Below are 16,500 nucleotides of genomic sequence, written 5' to 3'. Positions count from 1 at the left end.
CCCTTGAGATTGAAAATGAAAACTCAACAAAACTCAAAACTAACGGGACAAAATGAAAAATATAAATATGGCAAAAAATCCAATAAACTGCAATTATATATTTTTAAACCATTTAATCACACCCATTAATGTTGCTCCACTGATTTCACACATGGTAGATGACGTAATGACGTAATTCACATTGTATGAAAACCTCATTTAGGGCAGCTTTAGTCACTAAAGGTGTTCCTGATATAAAAGCTGAAGGCGGAAAAATACATTAAATTTATATTTCAAATCCTGATGTTTTAACAATTTTTAGACTACAAATATTTGTGCTAGATTTGCATTTGTTCCTTTTAAGCACTTTGTAACTTTGTTCCCAATTTTCTCTTACAACAACAAGTTGTATTATTATTTATTATCAGAAAACAGCTGGCAAAAATATGTGCACTAAGTTAACTAAGCAGATGGTTTGCATGGTTTAAGTTGTATGTATATGTTGTACATACATAAACATTTATGATTAACATAAAACAAACCTATCAAAATCACATACCACAGTCGAATGAGTTATGCGTGTAATGTTGATCGCTGACTCACTTTTGGACAATCGACAGTTATTAATTTTACTGCCGATTGTACACACTCTTAAGTGAGCAAGCATGCTGATGGAGAGATATACTTACGCCATTCCAGCTGATGACTCAGAGCTATAAATACTGGAGCTGCCCTCCCGACTCACGTCCTTAAAAGACTAATATGGACTTGTGTGCTCCTGGCACAGTGTGGAGACACTTTAGACCAATCGTGTGATGAAGAAAGGGACAATAGGTCTTGAGATGGATGGCCAGAGAGAAAAGCTTGTCAGGAAAATGTACAGTGTCACAGTGTTACTGTGATTACATTATCTTACTTTGCAATAGTGGACAAAGCCTAGAAACATTCCTACTATTATAACTGCTGTGAAATATCTACCTTTTGTTAATTGGATTCATTTTTTAAATATGTATTTTTTATTATGAGAGTTGTAGTGCATTAGTAGAATATTTGTTCTAAAAGGGTACCAAAGAGATCAGCTAAATATGTGTAGTACCTCTGATGTAAATATGTATAACCCTATAAATAAATTAGTTGCTATTTCTGCTTGATGACAAATTAAAAAACTCAGAAATTGGGCAAAACTGACTAAATCTGCTAAATGAAGCACATTGTTTGGTCTCTGCATTTGGGCATATGTTATTTATGGATAATCTACAACTTTTATCATAAACTTAAACTAGAAACACACATGGCTCGAAAAAAACCAGAACAAATGTTGAGCAACAACTTTAGTTTCAAGAATATTTGCTAATGTATCTAATGCAGGGGACCAGAGCTGACATTATACTTTCAGTAGGAGTAAAGAACGAATTATTACATTATGAAATATATCAGTAGTGATGAAGTCAGTTGTATTAGGAAGAAAACACATTTTAGAGAGATAATTTAAATTACATTAAATAAATATTAAAGGCCTTTAAAAAATATATATATATTCAATTCAGTTTATTTGTATAGCCCAATTTCACAAATTACAAATTTGTCTCGGAGTGCTTTACAATCTGTACACATAGACATCCCTGCCCCAAAACCTCACATATATAAACTATTTCTGGAAAGTTCAACACACTTCTTGGATCAAGGTATATATATGTTCTCATTAGTTTTAATCTTGTTACACATCCGTATTGTTGCCAATATTTCATAACATTATGTATGAGATCAACATTTAATATACTTATATCATTATTGGCTGTGATTTATGTTTTACATTTTTCAAATGAAAAGCCAGTTCTTCACGTGTTCCGGTTGCTCCTCTAGACTGAACCCCTGACAGCTGGAGGAAGCCCCTCGCAGTCAAAGCCATGTTCCGGATGAGCTTATTAGCCGAGTTTTATGAATAGCTTGATGTGCTTACTTAAATACTCTTGCACAAAAAGTAATTTCTGTTCTGTTTCACACTTTAAAAGCAGTATTTGTATTGTTGTAGTGAAGGTACGACATACGTGAGTTGGGAGTAGCAGAATGTGTTATTAACTTTGTCTGCAGTGTTCAGAGGCACGAAGCGTATACACAAAAACACTCGAGGTCAAATCAAGTCAACTTATCTATAGATATATCTTTCTTTTATGGCCATTTGAGTGAAATTGTATTCTTTCTGTTGTATCCCATTTTATTTGACCCACGATGGTAATTCGGCCTGTGCAGACTTTTCTTTCTTACTTTGACCAAGTATCCGCTCCATGAACATGGGACAGTGTGTACATTTTACACTGAATAAAGTGAAAATAAGTAGGCCTCCAAGTTAGCTGTCCAGTGCCGGTCTACGGATAATTTTGTTAAAACAAACATCTAAATACATTTCCCATTCAAGCAAATATTTAAATATTAATGTTGAAATGCTCCCGAGGCCAGACTCCATAATCCACCGACTAAAGGTTACATTTAAATGTGAACAATTATTGGCAACAATTTGCTGCTCAATTTACTTTTCAAACTGAACAATAACTCACTGCTGCATCATTCACTTTACCAACATATAGGAATTATCTGAATTATAAACCTGCTGACATTGATAACAATAGAAAGCCACAACATTCACACTTTTAAAACAAAAAAAGTTGCAAAATATTGCATAATATTGAAACTAATCTGAAAGGTCAACATCTTTCTGTGCACATCTCAACAAATTCCAACACAATATAAGTTAAGTTTAGCAAACTGCATAAAATGTGTATATGTATAAAACAAATCCATTCTGTTTTAAAAGTCTAATTCTGAGCCACATTGTCCTCTCAAAAACACACATACACACACGCACACACACACACACACTTTGACACGGATCTAAGGCAGCTTCGTAGTCATAACAAAACACCACATGGGTCCAATCCGTTCACACGGCCTCGATGGAGGAAGTAACAAATTAGAGGAAGGATTGATGTCAAGTCCGGCGACAGAGGCCCCTGAAACCAACAAAATATTCCACAATGTCCAAACATACCGCAGCTCCACACAAGGCTATAAATCGTGCGTCTATGCCGACCGCTCAACTCAATGCAGCTGACAAAACTTACCAGCTCGTACACTACAGCCGGCTCGTATCCAAATGCACACCTGGACGTATTGCAGAAACACACCAACCTTGACAGGACAGGCGGGCTGGAGGTCCGAGCTGCACCTCTGACACTAAACTCTGCGGCGCTTGTCTGCAGCCTGACCTCTGACGTGTGAGCCTCTACCCTCCAACATGACGACTCCGTTGGCACATGGACATTAGCATAACATCACGTCTAGTGGTCCTCACCCTATGTGGGTGACGCTGCTCCCCTGAATGTGATGAAAAGTCACAAGTGATCGGCATGTGTGTGTGTGAGTGTGGTGTGGGTGTGGGTGTGTGTGTGAGAGAGAGAGAGCGAGAGAGAGAGAGAGAGAGGACGGGGTAGAACAACACAGGAAAGTATTCACTGTGGAGTCCTCGCACGCCGGCGGGAGTTTGGTCCACATACAGATTAATGTGGAGTCGTCAGTCTGGTTCTTAGTAGAAAACACCAACAGCTAAATTATTATTAATCTACCACAACATCCACTTTTTTTGTGTTATCAAATCCCTCCTCTCAAAGCTGTAGGAATTACATTTTCTTTTAAGAACACTAATTCATGAACAAATACAGCACATTTTGTTGGTAAAGTTTGATGGACTCTTATTGGCAGAGATATACACAATAAATTCTGAGGGTCACTCAAAAAAGGTTTAATTCTACAAGTGACTTCTTCTGTACTTTGGAAAAATGTATCCTCATCTACTCCAAAAGGGAAATCCCCCAGAAGAATTAAGTTATCTATACTGCTATTACTCGTTAGAGGTTTAAAACACTCCAATATAAAGTTGTGAAAAACATGAAATGAGAAATGTTATGTGAGTACTGTTGACTCTTTCTGTGAATAATTAAACAAGCTATTTATTATTCCTATGTTCACAGAAAAGTTTGCCCTTCAACAGGGACATTATTATGAATATCAAAGGTATGCATACATGTGTAAGTCAATTCTCTTTTTAATATACCATTTCATAAAAGGGTTGTTTGGTTTTCACTTTTATGTTCTTACACCTAAAATAAATATGGAAAAAAATGAAATAAAATGAAATGTATTATTTTTTATTTTATAACCTTTTTGTCTATTATGTTATTTATTTCAAAGCAATGTCATTTACAATTACTCAGAATGATCTCTTGCAAACAAAACCAAGAAGTACACAGACAGATATCCCATAAATAAAAAATCTTACAACAAAATACATGTACACCAACCATGGCATCTACTGTATGAATCCTTGTTCATGTCTTCAACCATCCACAGATGTTCATCAACTGTAAATAAGTGCTTTACATAATCACACAAGCATTCATCTCTGACGGAGGTATCGGCCTGACAGATTTACGGTCACTCCATCTGTTAGCGGCACACCCCGACGGCAGAGAGAGAACAAGCCGGTGTGTATCATGTGCCAATTCCAGACGAGCCATTCCATAATCTAAAGGGATGTTACCTGAATATATTATAACTGTCATAACTACTATTTTATTGGCCACTAATGCAGTGAACTAATTCAAACATGGAGAAATAATTCATAACCCTAATCCAGAGAAGTATTTCTTATGAGGTCCACAAAGTATGTCCACTACAAAAAAGTATGTTAAAACAATTAAAATGTTTGACCTTGTATATAGGATTTGTATACATATAAGTATGTATAAATATATATATATATATATATATATATTTATTTATATATTTGTATATATATGTAGATAAACTTATATGTGCCAGGCTATTTTTTTTCAACTATATTTTAGAATGAGATGAGTAAGAGATCCAACAGGTTTGACCTTGTTTATCCAATATATTATTTATATATATATATCATATATTGGATAAATATATTCATATAAATAAATATATATATATGATTTTAATATACATATAAATCATATTTTGCATATATATATACTAAAATCATTTATTGGATAAACAAGGTCAAACCTGTTGGATCTCTTACTTGTCTCATCCTAAAATATAGTTGAGACCAGTAAGAGATTCAATAGGCACCTTAAATAAACAACACTGTCACATTGTTTTGCCCAATGTATTTTAGTTTTTTAGATTTGAATTCATAAAATGTTCTAGAGCTGAAATGGTTTGAGATTATAACACCGTTCTCCTTCGATGAACAGCTGTAAATGCATGTGAGTGTTTGGCTGTCGAATGTTGTATTCTAAACTAAAAAAAGGAAACACTGGCGTTTATCTAAGACCTTGCAACTACTTGCTGTTTTAACTCTTTTTTTATTTACTCTTTTTTTGTGTCTAATGTGTTCTGTTGTTTAGCAGGTCTGCTGTTTCCAGCTACAGTGTAGTAGATACTATCTACGAGATAGGACAGAGTTTATGATCATGGGAGGAAGCAAACAAAGTACACACGGTCTCGGAGTCATATACATTTTAAAACACTTCCTCTATGGCCCGCTAGGTGGAGCCACATATTGCTGTATAACAGGCCCCGGAGCTCTCATAGAAATGCATCACCCTGCCACAGGAGGGCGCTGTAGGTCATTTGCTCTGCCGCTCCTACTCATCCTGATAGAACGGGAGTCACGACGCTCACATTTACAGGCTGGGATTTACATACTGTGAATCATAATGTCATCGTACTTTGGGATTCTCACCTTTGAAACGAAAGTGCCGAAGAGGTAAGGTTCTCAATTCTTTAGACATAATTTTCACATAGAGTGCTCATTGAAAAGAACAAATTCACAGGTGCGAGAGAGAGAGAGAGAGTTATGCATACAATTGCACATGAACTTCAGACTCGGGACACAAATCCAGCGGAGACCATGCGGCCCTTACGCTTCCCGATATGGCGAAAACACTTACGAACATTCCACAGCCTTAATTTAACTTTTCAACAAATCAGACACATAGCCACCATCATGCCATGAGAGATGGTTTCATAGGGCGAGGTATGGGTGAGGAAGTAGGGGTCAGCTTGCCTTGCTCCGCATTTGGCACAGTTTCAAACGAGGGGGGGTTGCTGATTTACAGCGCCTTAGCAGTGGGTGAGGCATCCAGGCCACAGAGACACGCGATCTGGCCGCCCATGACCGCCATGAGGGTGGCTTGTGGCTTGTCCACAGCGAGGCAGCGCTTTGATTCATACCGTGTTTCTCTGATGACTTTTGTAATACGGGCCGATTTATGGCCCCCGGGATCAGTCACAGGTTTTTTTTTACGAAGTACTATCAAAAGGTAAACTTAAGTTTGTGAGGTGACTTGAATCGCATGTTCCCGGCCTCGGCCTATCGCTGTCAAATAAACCTTTAAGTTTACATGCCTGGCATTAAGTCACGGACTAAGTCACTCACAAACACGCATGAGACCCAGGGACGAGAAACTAAACACGGGGAGAGCTATACGCTGGAGAAACGTGTTTCTCTCTCTCACACACACACAGGGGCGGCCCTAGCACATTTGGCGCCCTAGGCGAGCTTCACTCGTGGCCCCCCCCCCCCCCCCCCAATGTAAAACGATTTTGCACGAAAACGGAATTTCAACTTACAAACGCTATTTTGCCCTGCAAGACTGAATTTCTTTCAAATAAACAGAACAACGATCGCAACAATGAACACACATTAAATAAAGAACAAAATCCCTGAGAAAATGTCACGTCTGTGCTGAACTACGCTCCGACTACGCCCCCCTGATCAACGGTGCACATTGACTCCCTCGTCGTGCCCAAAATAATGTAATCCAGCTAGATCTATAGCTCAGCATGATGAGTGTTTGACTGGACGCCTGGAGATGCGTGATTGATTCCAGGACAAGACAGCTTTTTTCATCACTTTTTTTTTTTACATTGAATTTACATGACGTGGTCTACACTTCACGTAGGGACACATGATGCATGAATATGTTCACAGGCTCAAAGCGCCACCTACTGGCTCAACTGGACTTTGTCGAATCTGCCCCAAACTTCTCGTGCTCGTTACAAGTCACGGCCCGAGTCAAGTCCGACCGGCGTGCCTGAGTCCTCGGACGCCGGCGCCCCCGACCGGCGCAGATGAGCGAGGATCCGTTCGACGCTGCTTGCAGCATTAATGTTTTTTTTTGTTTTCTGTTCTGTTAATGGCTGGCATTAAAAATTTGTTTTATTATTATTTTATTTTTTTACTTGGCGCATTTTTTTGCGCCCCCCTCTGAATGGCGCCCTAGGCGGCCGCCTATACCGCCTGTAGGAAAAACCGCCCCTGCACACACACACACACACACACGGTAGCTGTAGGTGATCTTCTTTCAAGCATTAGAAGAGCGTAACACAGGAGATTGGGGTCACGGAGAAACATACATACACCTTCTGACTTGACAGCTGCCGCCCGACTGTGAAACTGAAAGCATTCCAAAAAATATGTCCCGTAGCAGGAAATCTGCAATTAGTCTTTAGAGCTCTGCTGACATGCTGCCCACAAGGGGGCTTCAGAGTGACACCTGTTTGGGGCAAAAAATATCCCTATAAGCTTAACGACATGCATCAATTGAAGAAATAAAACTCAGAAAGAAGGTTTTTACGACAGCGTAAAGGACACAATTCTTATTTTCCATGCCTGGACTAAACTGGGCTCACTGTGCACTTCTCTCGATGTCAACAATACACTCCTTTTCTGACCTATCACGTGTGCTACATGTGGTTAGTTGTCGATGCCCTCAAGTTACCTGTGATCCGCTGACATTGTGTGTCAGACCGGGAGCTGGGGGCCGGGTGACAGTGTCCCCGAAACAGTTTTCTTGGACTTTGGACAGAATGACATCATAGAACCATCTGGCTTGTCGACGTTGCTGGCAGCAAAAAAAAAGTAGGATGGGCGATCGCACAGGCTGAACAACAAAAAAAACCTTCAGCAGCTACCGCTCCGGTCACAGTTTGCCACACTTTTGACAAAAGAACAAATGCCTTCATTTACCCGTCACTCCAAAAAGATGAGAACTACATCAGATCGAGAAGTAAAAGGTGAGCCAAATCAGATCAGGTACACAAAATATGAAAAGGTATGGTGTTGTTCAAATTGGACGAGATAAATCAATATTTCCCAAGTAGCGATTTAAGCACAGGGAGCATCACAAGACTCGGAGGTGAAGTAACATGAGGAGTGGGGGAGGGGTTGTATTGGCTTTGACCACTGAGTCTGACCAGCCATGTTTCCTGCTGCACTGATGGAGTTATTTATAGCTGCTCCCTGGGTGCAGACAGTAACACATTGTTTAACTAGTTGCTGCTGAGCTGTCCAGTGACACAATGCAAGTCCGTAATTCTTTTTTATGAAATTCTACGGGTCCAAATATAAACAGTAAATGTTGCCAAGACATTGTTGGCACGCTACTAATTTGTTCTATTCGTGAGCATCACAGTAAGGGAGCCCTCGGCGGAGTCTTCCCTGACAGGGGTCGGCAACATCGGAGCTATTTTGGTTTACATGATGACGTAGCAATAATTTCCACAACCCCCTCCTTCGAATCTTCTCTCCCTCCTTTCCTCCCCTCCCTCTCTCTCTCTCTCCGCTCTTACCTCACTCTCACTCTCCCCCATCTGTCACTGCCGCCATGCTTACAAATACCAATCAAACCCAGTTGTGACTTTCTGGCCAGTGGCTTCGCAAACTCCCTTCTCACCTGCCATCATAAAAAAAGTAAAAAAATGAATTTCCATTGTCCCCGGTGCTATTTGTGTATTATTGTGCGTTCATAGGGAGTTAGAATCAAATCAAGCACATAAAGCACTGAAAGTAAACAAACCATCCACGCCCTGCGCCACTGTGACAGGTGGTTGAAGTTGATTGCCAAGGAAAGCCCTGTGGTTCAAGAGACTGCTCAGGAAAGAGAAAAGGCTCAAATAAAAGCCCCGCATCAGCGATTACTGCAGGCTTTGCTGTTCACTTAATGTTATAAATACCCCAAAACTACTTTCTTAACCCTCCTGTTATAGGGTCAATTTGACCCCATTCAATGTTTAATGTCGGTGTTCCTTGGGGTCAATTTGACGCCAGGCTGTTTTTCACTGTGTCAAACATATAAGAAATATCAACTTTTTTATATATTTAAAGGGCTATTTAGGTAGTCAACAAACAAACATAAAGTACCTCACACTTAAACTTGGGAAACAATATTAATTCTAATAATTTTCTGGAGGTTTTAATTGCTGGGGTCAAATTGACCCCGAGTGTAAAATATGTTAGTAAATGTAAAGGTAACAGAAGGGTTAAGCTTTAGAACATAAAATACAGTAAAAGGTATTTCAAAGTGATTGGTCCCTACAATTCTCTTTTGGTAGATGCAGGCCTCACAGGCTTCTCAAATCTTACCTAAATCATCCAAAACAATGAAAAAAAGGAGAGGATTTCCAACAGCTGTTTGGCAGAACCCCCGAAATGGCAAATAAACCATGAGGGGGAAACGGTAAAAAGAGGAAGTCGTCCAGCAGACCCCAGTGTAAGTGGGAAATCCTCCTCAAAGCTGGTGGACAGAATGGGTTGGCTATGCCACGGAGTGATGGCCATCGAGGGATTTCTATGTGGAGCCTTGTCATTGAAATAACACACACTCGTAAAAGAATAGAAACAATTAGGACACTTTGTGTTTTTCATAATGTTACAGCTAAAAAACTTACGGGATCGGGATCTAGCAGAGATCGTTCCAAACTAAATTAAAAAAAACTCATTATTTTGCACACAGAGTGAGGAAACCGGAGCTGCCAGCAGGAGGGAAGAGGGTGTCCGATGTGAAGATAGAGGACATGGTGGGATTTGACTTGGGTCAGAAAGTGATCTATGCGTCGGGAGGCGTTCGCACTGAGCCAATCTGAGGGAGAGAGGTTTTATCTTCACTATCTGCAAGCGGGAAACGGGCAAATCCACACACTGCAGGGAGGCAGGACGGTTACTGCCCCGCTATCTTCACATCGATGGGACTCTGACAGCTGTATCTGAGCTGTCCCAGACCAGCACCCAGGGGAGCTATTCGGTTTAATTGACCTGCAGCGGACACTCAGACCCGCCAGATAAAAAAAAACCTAAAGCAGATCGTATTACTCAGAGGAAGAATGGAAGCGAGAGAACAGATTCATTTCAGGGGCGCAATTACAGCCAATTATTTCATAACGTGTATCTCAAAGGGGAGGCCAGTGGCCAGGCACCTGTGCCCTCCTTCCTCCCCGAGGAGCACTCGATAACTTGGGAGCGGAATCGGTCTTCAATGTGGGTTTTGACCTTGTGCTGACAAACAGACGACCTTCTGAGCCTCTTCCCTCATCACGCTGGGTATTTTAGGTGACCCGCCAGCATGCTTGATTTCTAATGTGTTGCTCAGACTGCCGGGCATGACATCATAGTTTTCTCTTTCTGTCCGTGTTTGCATCTCCACACCACCTCTCTCTCGCCGTCTCTCCCTATTTCAAGTGTTTCCTGTTTCCCCCCTTCCTGCCGTCCCACTGTCTTCTCCTCTTTAGCCGTGTCTCCCTAGATAACACACACACACACACAGAGACATCTCTTCATCCCGACGCTCCCTGATACCGGTGCGGTTGAGTCTGATAGCGGAGGCCAGGAATAGACTCTGTTTCTGCCTCGGAGACAGCACCAAGAGTTGATGTCGGAAATGGAGATTAAGAATGCAAAGTTGTCTTTAAGATATAAAGGAGTGATCTCACTGGCCTCTTCAGCTCGCTGAGGACGCCCTGGTCCGCGGTCCCCTCCTCTTGTTTTTAGTTTTTCAAGGCGCACACAGTAAATTCCAAAGTGTTAAAAATGCAGTGTCAAAGTATATTGACTCTTTCAGAGTTATTACAACACTAGCAAGAGCAACTAGCCCCCAGTGTCGGTGTACATATTCAGAGTTAAACATGTTTGTGTAAAATATACAGCGTTATCACAACTGAAGCCAGAGTAAAACCCCCAGTGATGACAACCTTCACTGTTACTCTGCAAAGCTCCGCCCCATCCTTCTCCTTTCAAATTGAGTTTCATCACGCACGTTTTAATTCGAGAAAGAATTTCTCTAGATTACTTTTTTATATCAAATGTTGATATTTCAGCAGAAGCCACATATGATAATAACTTTATACTGAGTTCAATTTACACTCGAGCTGTTTTTGTGTCTTGAAATATCGAATTGCAGACGGCTAACGTGACCGAGTCAAAAGCTACACGGTAGAATTAAAAAGTACATTAGCACTAAACCAGTAAACATATACGTCACGAAAACATGGACTTATTGTCAAAAATGTCTGTATTTAGCACAAACGCAACCGTAACACACTTTACTACGACTGCCGTGAGCCAGGCCTCGCAGCATGTTGGCAAAGGTTACACCGTATTATAAACAGATGACACCTGACTCTACTAGGGGATCCCAGCCCCCTCAGAACACCTTTACTATCATTCATATTTATTATGTAAGAATATTTCTCTGAAGCCATCAATAAAATGGGGTCAGGACTGCTGATGTGTGTCTGTATTGAAACATCTATGTAGTTATTATGGCACCTGTTTTCAACGAGCAGGTGTGCCTGATTTCATTACAAAACGATAATATCGATAAAGGTCGGGTCCATTATTCTAGATGAGATTTCAGGCTTTTAAATGACGTATTTGTAGATCCCGATGGAGTCGTGGCTGTAACATAAACTGCTTAATTATGTTAATATGCTACAGTTTAGTTTACTGGACATTAGTGTAAGTCAGGCTATTCAAACTCATTCCTGAAAATGAAGAAAAATACAAATTTGATTGATTTGATTGATTGATTGATTGATTGATTGATTGATTGATTGTTTCTGTTTCTGTTTCTGTTATTATTATTATTGTTAGTTGGGCTAAGCTCATCAGTCTCAAATATGATAATTAGTCAATATATACATATCTTGTCAAGTATGAAGACAAGAGAGGCTAAACATATGACGAGTCCATCAGATTGACTAAAAGAGAAAAAATATGATAATAATGGACAAATAACAATGTGTGACTGAAAGACACAAGAGCTGAATAACAGTAATGAGTGTAATGACAACATAAAGTGGATTATTTTGCATTCACTCACTCATTTTCCATAAACCTACATGTCTAATGAACAATTATAACATTGTTATTAAAGCTAAAATGCTCATGCACTTTCAATAATAATCCCTCTGCGCCCAAAACAAACGCCACTAAATAGTGTTTTACTTTGAGCTTTAAACATGTTCCATCAACACAAATGATGATGCATAACCCGTGCTCGTTTCAAAAGTGACTATTTTCGTGTTATATAAGGTTTGTGCTCACTCACTCCAGACCCACAAACCTTGAGATGACTCACCACCTAAAATATAGACAAATGTCCACCGCTGCCGCTCCGCACTCTGAGACACTCACTGGCCCTTGAATGTAAGAGGAGTTTGGGCTTTTATCACAGATCAGACAAGTGATGGAGAACGGCAGACTGGAGGTATATAAACGCGTTTACATCCTGAGTGCTGACCAACTGTGTGTTAATACACACTATATTCATTTCATTGCACTGTTTGTAGACGCATTCTGTATATTTCTGAACAAACTGGAATCTTTCTGTGATGTCAAGGCAGTTAATAAAACAATATTTGCTCCAATTACATTTTTTTGCTTGGGAAATATATTCATCGACACCCGGCGGTATTCATTTATTTACTATAATGCCACAGAGAGTTTGGCACGGTGCCATGTTTTTTGATTACGGGCAAGATAATACAAAGTGGGTTCGGTGACAGATTGAGCGGTTCTCACCGGTGGCGATGTGGTCTCATGTGAGCCGCTCTTCCTCTCGCCATCCCACTCAGCCCATTTCCATCTAATCCCTGGATGTAACCCGGTTCCAAAGTTCTGTGGGATCCCACTGGTGTAAAAATCTGCGGTTGAAGTGTGAAATAGCTTGAGGAAAGAGTGATTAGGCTAATGTGTAACTGTATATAGCTGCACTGGTCCTTATTGCAAAAGTTGCACCAGATCCAGGAAACACAAATTGCTCCATAATGCTCTCCTCTCCTCACAGCAACGGACACTGTGGACCACGTTATCTACATTTTACCAACGGGAACAACGACACAAGTCAAATGCACCGCTGGGGCAGCTGGAGTCAAAAAAGGTTGCACCACGGCATGAAAAGGTACATTACTTTGTCATACATTATGCATATCAAAACATATAGGATGCGATATTAGAAGACATTAACATTTCTAAAATGTCCTAGAAATATCCTAACTTAACATATTTGCCTTATTTGTATGATTCTGAACATTTGTCCTAAAAAAGCAGCCCTCATTACGGTAAACAAATTAGAATTAGAACACTGATTTGTGGCTCTGTGAACTTTTAAGATAAGATAGGATAAAATAAGATATTCCTTTATTAGTCCCACAGTGGGGACATGTCAGGATTTTAGCAGTGGGTGCACATTAGAGCATTAATAAAAATAAAAGATAAAAATAAAACACAATAACAATACTAAATACTAATACTAAAATACTAAATATACAGAGGAAACTAAATATATACACAAGGCAGTGACCAAAGTGAATTTCCAGCAGGTTAAAGTGTCCAGGAAAATAAAATGCTGAGTGTGCCAAGATCTCCAGCGATCTACTGCAGTTTGTTGTGCGGCCTGACAGCAGGTACTGTATATTATACATGATATTATACATCATGTCTGTCTTGTTTTTTGTTCTTGTTTTTCCCGGGTTTGATTGGAATGTTTTCTCGAGATAAATCCCTCTTCACATTGCAAACCAAGTCTACCTACGGGTACAAATAAAGTGAACCTGAACCTGAAACACAAACACCCTCAAAGTTGAAAGGTCAGTTACTTTATCCTCCAAAATCATTGATTCATTTCAAGTATAATGTATATTTCTCCAAAACTTCAATTGTATCACATTTATTTATATCTGGACTGAACGTGAAGAAGTTTATTCATTTAAAAAGAAAAAAACGAATTCTGACATCTCTAATTTATCGACCGTGCCACACAGTAGCAACAGCCTCCATGTATCTGGACTGAGGGGCATTAAGGGCACTAAGGTGTTGGGAAATATGGCATGTCTGATAATTTACACACTTCCCAGCTGGTTCCCCACAGACAGCCTTCCTGAATGTGCCAGACGGAGAGCAGTCCTAACCGTCTTCCTGACTTTCGCCTCTGAGGGGGGAAAACAAATAGGAACGGGTCTGAAAAGCAACTGGAGCCAACCCTATAACATGTCCCACTGTATTTTAATACCGCCACAAATCAACAGGCTCTTTAAGCTGCCACTCGTTACCACACATGGTCAAAAACATACCGAAGTGTGAACAGGGATACGCTTTCACCGGCTACATGTTTTACGCCAGTCGAGTGAAAACACACGGGCAACTAATTAGATATAGTTAGACTAATGTTGGTAATAGTTATGGAAAACAACATCCGTGTCCTTGTGAGATACTGCTGACCCCGGAGCCATAAATCTGAGAATGTAAGACAAGCGAAACACATAAAAGCTAGTTTTAGAACCAGCACATGTTACTTTACTGCCCCGACAACAAACACGCCAGCTTGGTCATTCTTCAGTGTTTTACAAGATGTAAAAAGAAGAAACTAAATAAACTGAATAATCATACATGCTGGTCAGCGCTGTACTCATTGAGCACAATTATTATGGCTCGTATTACTTACTTTTAATGGTTTGTATTACTTACTTTTAAAGGGTATGTTCTTCTTAAATTTAAAATGCTGTGCTGTAACTTTGCATCGTGTGTATTTATCCTGTACTATTTGTTATTGTTTTATGTCAGGGGCTACATATGTACATTTGCTGAAGCTACACTCTGGTGCATCGAATGGTGACATTTATGTTTTAACTGTACATGGTCCCTTTTAAATAAAGATAATAATAATAATAATAATACTCTGGAACCACTAAACTGATATGCTATTTTTATGAAATACTTCCATACATACTTCTAGAAATCATATAAAAATCAGTAAAAAATCAGTAAAAATCTGGTGCAATTAAAAAATATATATATATAATAATTTATAAACATGACGTACATGAAGTATAGACTTGACAGTATTGATGAAGCAAAAGAAGTAACAGATTATGGGGACAAGTGCTTGAATTTATGGTTTGTTTGTTTTGTTTTATATATATATACATATATATATATATATATGCTTCTTTGGAATAAGTTTTTTTTTAAGCAATCATAGGTTAGGGCATTTATAAGCTAGATAGCTTCAGCCTTAACCCTTTCGGTCAGCCACATGTATCTTTCTGCTTTTGTTTATTACTGATGGTTGTATATTTTGCTGATCGAAATAAATAAACTCATAAAAAAAGTCATATACTCTACTGTGTCCAATGCGTTAGGATGATAAATACACAACGGGACACTGCCAGAGAATCTGCCCAACGTACCGCACACTTTACAAGGCAAAGATTTACCGATCAACCAGAGTTCAGCAACGACTCAGAGTGGCCCTGAAGCCCTCCAGGCCATAAACTGGTATATTTACAAGAGCATGTGTCCATATAACATTGTTTAAAAACCTTATATTGGATGGAGGACAATGACAGGTTCAAATTGGTCTCGATAACGTGTCATAACACCGTTATTACCGCAATGTGATAGTCGAATGACTCGATAATGAAAATATGACGGCTTGGTTGGTGACCTTTCATGAATTTGCATTTTAAGAAGTTTCCAACATGTTGGGGGGAAAAACTAATTATACTACCACCGTCAAATACCAATGTTGTATCACCTTCACCCTTAGGCCACACGTTCCCCCAACTTAAAGACCGGCCGACCACAAGCAGATGACTCGCTCGCCTTAAGCCGTAAAACAATGTCCCCTTGTGGTCCTGTTAGGTGTGTGTGTGTGTCGCCGTATCGAGGAAAGGTAGATGCAACTCAGCGGGAAAGAGAGGCGCAAAACCGCGCCGCTAAATTTGGTCCAACGTCTCAGCGCGCAGTAAATTACACCGTTACCAAACAAACATCTGGACGCTTGACAACGTTACGAGTCGGCTGGACATCATAGTAACCGTTTGATACAGCTGAAGCCTTGACCAGCTGACCTCTCCCCTGAGCCAAGATCAGTCAACGCTTTGTGGCCTCTAACAAACACATCAACATCCCCCTGCCAGTCCCCTCCCTATTGACGTCAGAATGGAAGAATCATATTTCACTAAGTGATCATTTATATGGCGATTATGAATAATTATTGGGAGGTAATTAACACCCCCTGCCTTCCTTCCTTCTGCCTGCCTGTTATTCGCTCTCTTTCAGGGTCGAGAGGCTGAGACTGGCGTCTCTGCTGTGAGGGACGTATACATAGCCCTGCTGATGGGATGGCGGCCACCTGACCTGTGGGAGAGCTCCAA

General features: G+C 40.0%; 1 protein-coding gene and 1 long non-coding RNA gene across 5 annotated transcripts in view; one reads left to right on the top strand and one right to left on the bottom strand.

The window, feature by feature from the left end:
- The window catches only part of rbm20 (RNA binding motif protein 20), a 51,344-nt gene that overhangs the window by 20,595 nt on the left and 14,249 nt on the right, over positions 1-16,500 (bottom strand). The window contains exon 1 of one of the 2 annotated variants that reach the window (XM_056409387.1): positions 7,791-7,836. The exons of the other annotated variant lie outside the window; for it this stretch is intronic. Coding sequence (XP_056265362.1) covers positions 7,791-7,807 — 17 coding nt within the window. The 5' untranslated portion in view covers positions 7,808-7,836. Of the gene's footprint in view, positions 1-7,790; positions 7,837-16,500 lie in introns of those variants that run through there. 2 annotated transcript variants of the gene reach the window in all.
- Positions 5,717-16,500, top strand: part of LOC130190137 (uncharacterized) — an 11,100-nt gene continuing 316 nt past the window's right edge. The window contains exons 1-4 of one of the 3 annotated variants that reach the window (XR_008830916.1): positions 5,717-5,773; positions 13,131-13,244; positions 13,663-13,932; positions 14,200-15,456. This is a non-coding gene — a long non-coding RNA (uncharacterized LOC130190137). Of the gene's footprint in view, positions 5,774-7,862; positions 8,086-13,130; positions 13,245-13,662; positions 13,933-14,199; positions 15,457-16,405 lie in introns of those variants that run through there. The other 2 variants (XR_008830915.1, XR_008830914.1) reach the window with 2 other exon arrangements.

This window comes from Pseudoliparis swirei, chromosome 24 (assembly GCF_029220125.1).
Source record: "Pseudoliparis swirei isolate HS2019 ecotype Mariana Trench chromosome 24, NWPU_hadal_v1, whole genome shotgun sequence".
Classification (NCBI taxonomy): domain Eukaryota; kingdom Metazoa; phylum Chordata; class Actinopteri; order Perciformes; family Liparidae; genus Pseudoliparis; species Pseudoliparis swirei.
The sequence above is the reverse complement of the archived record's forward strand: the minus strand, read 5'-3'. Positions and strand labels throughout refer to the sequence as shown.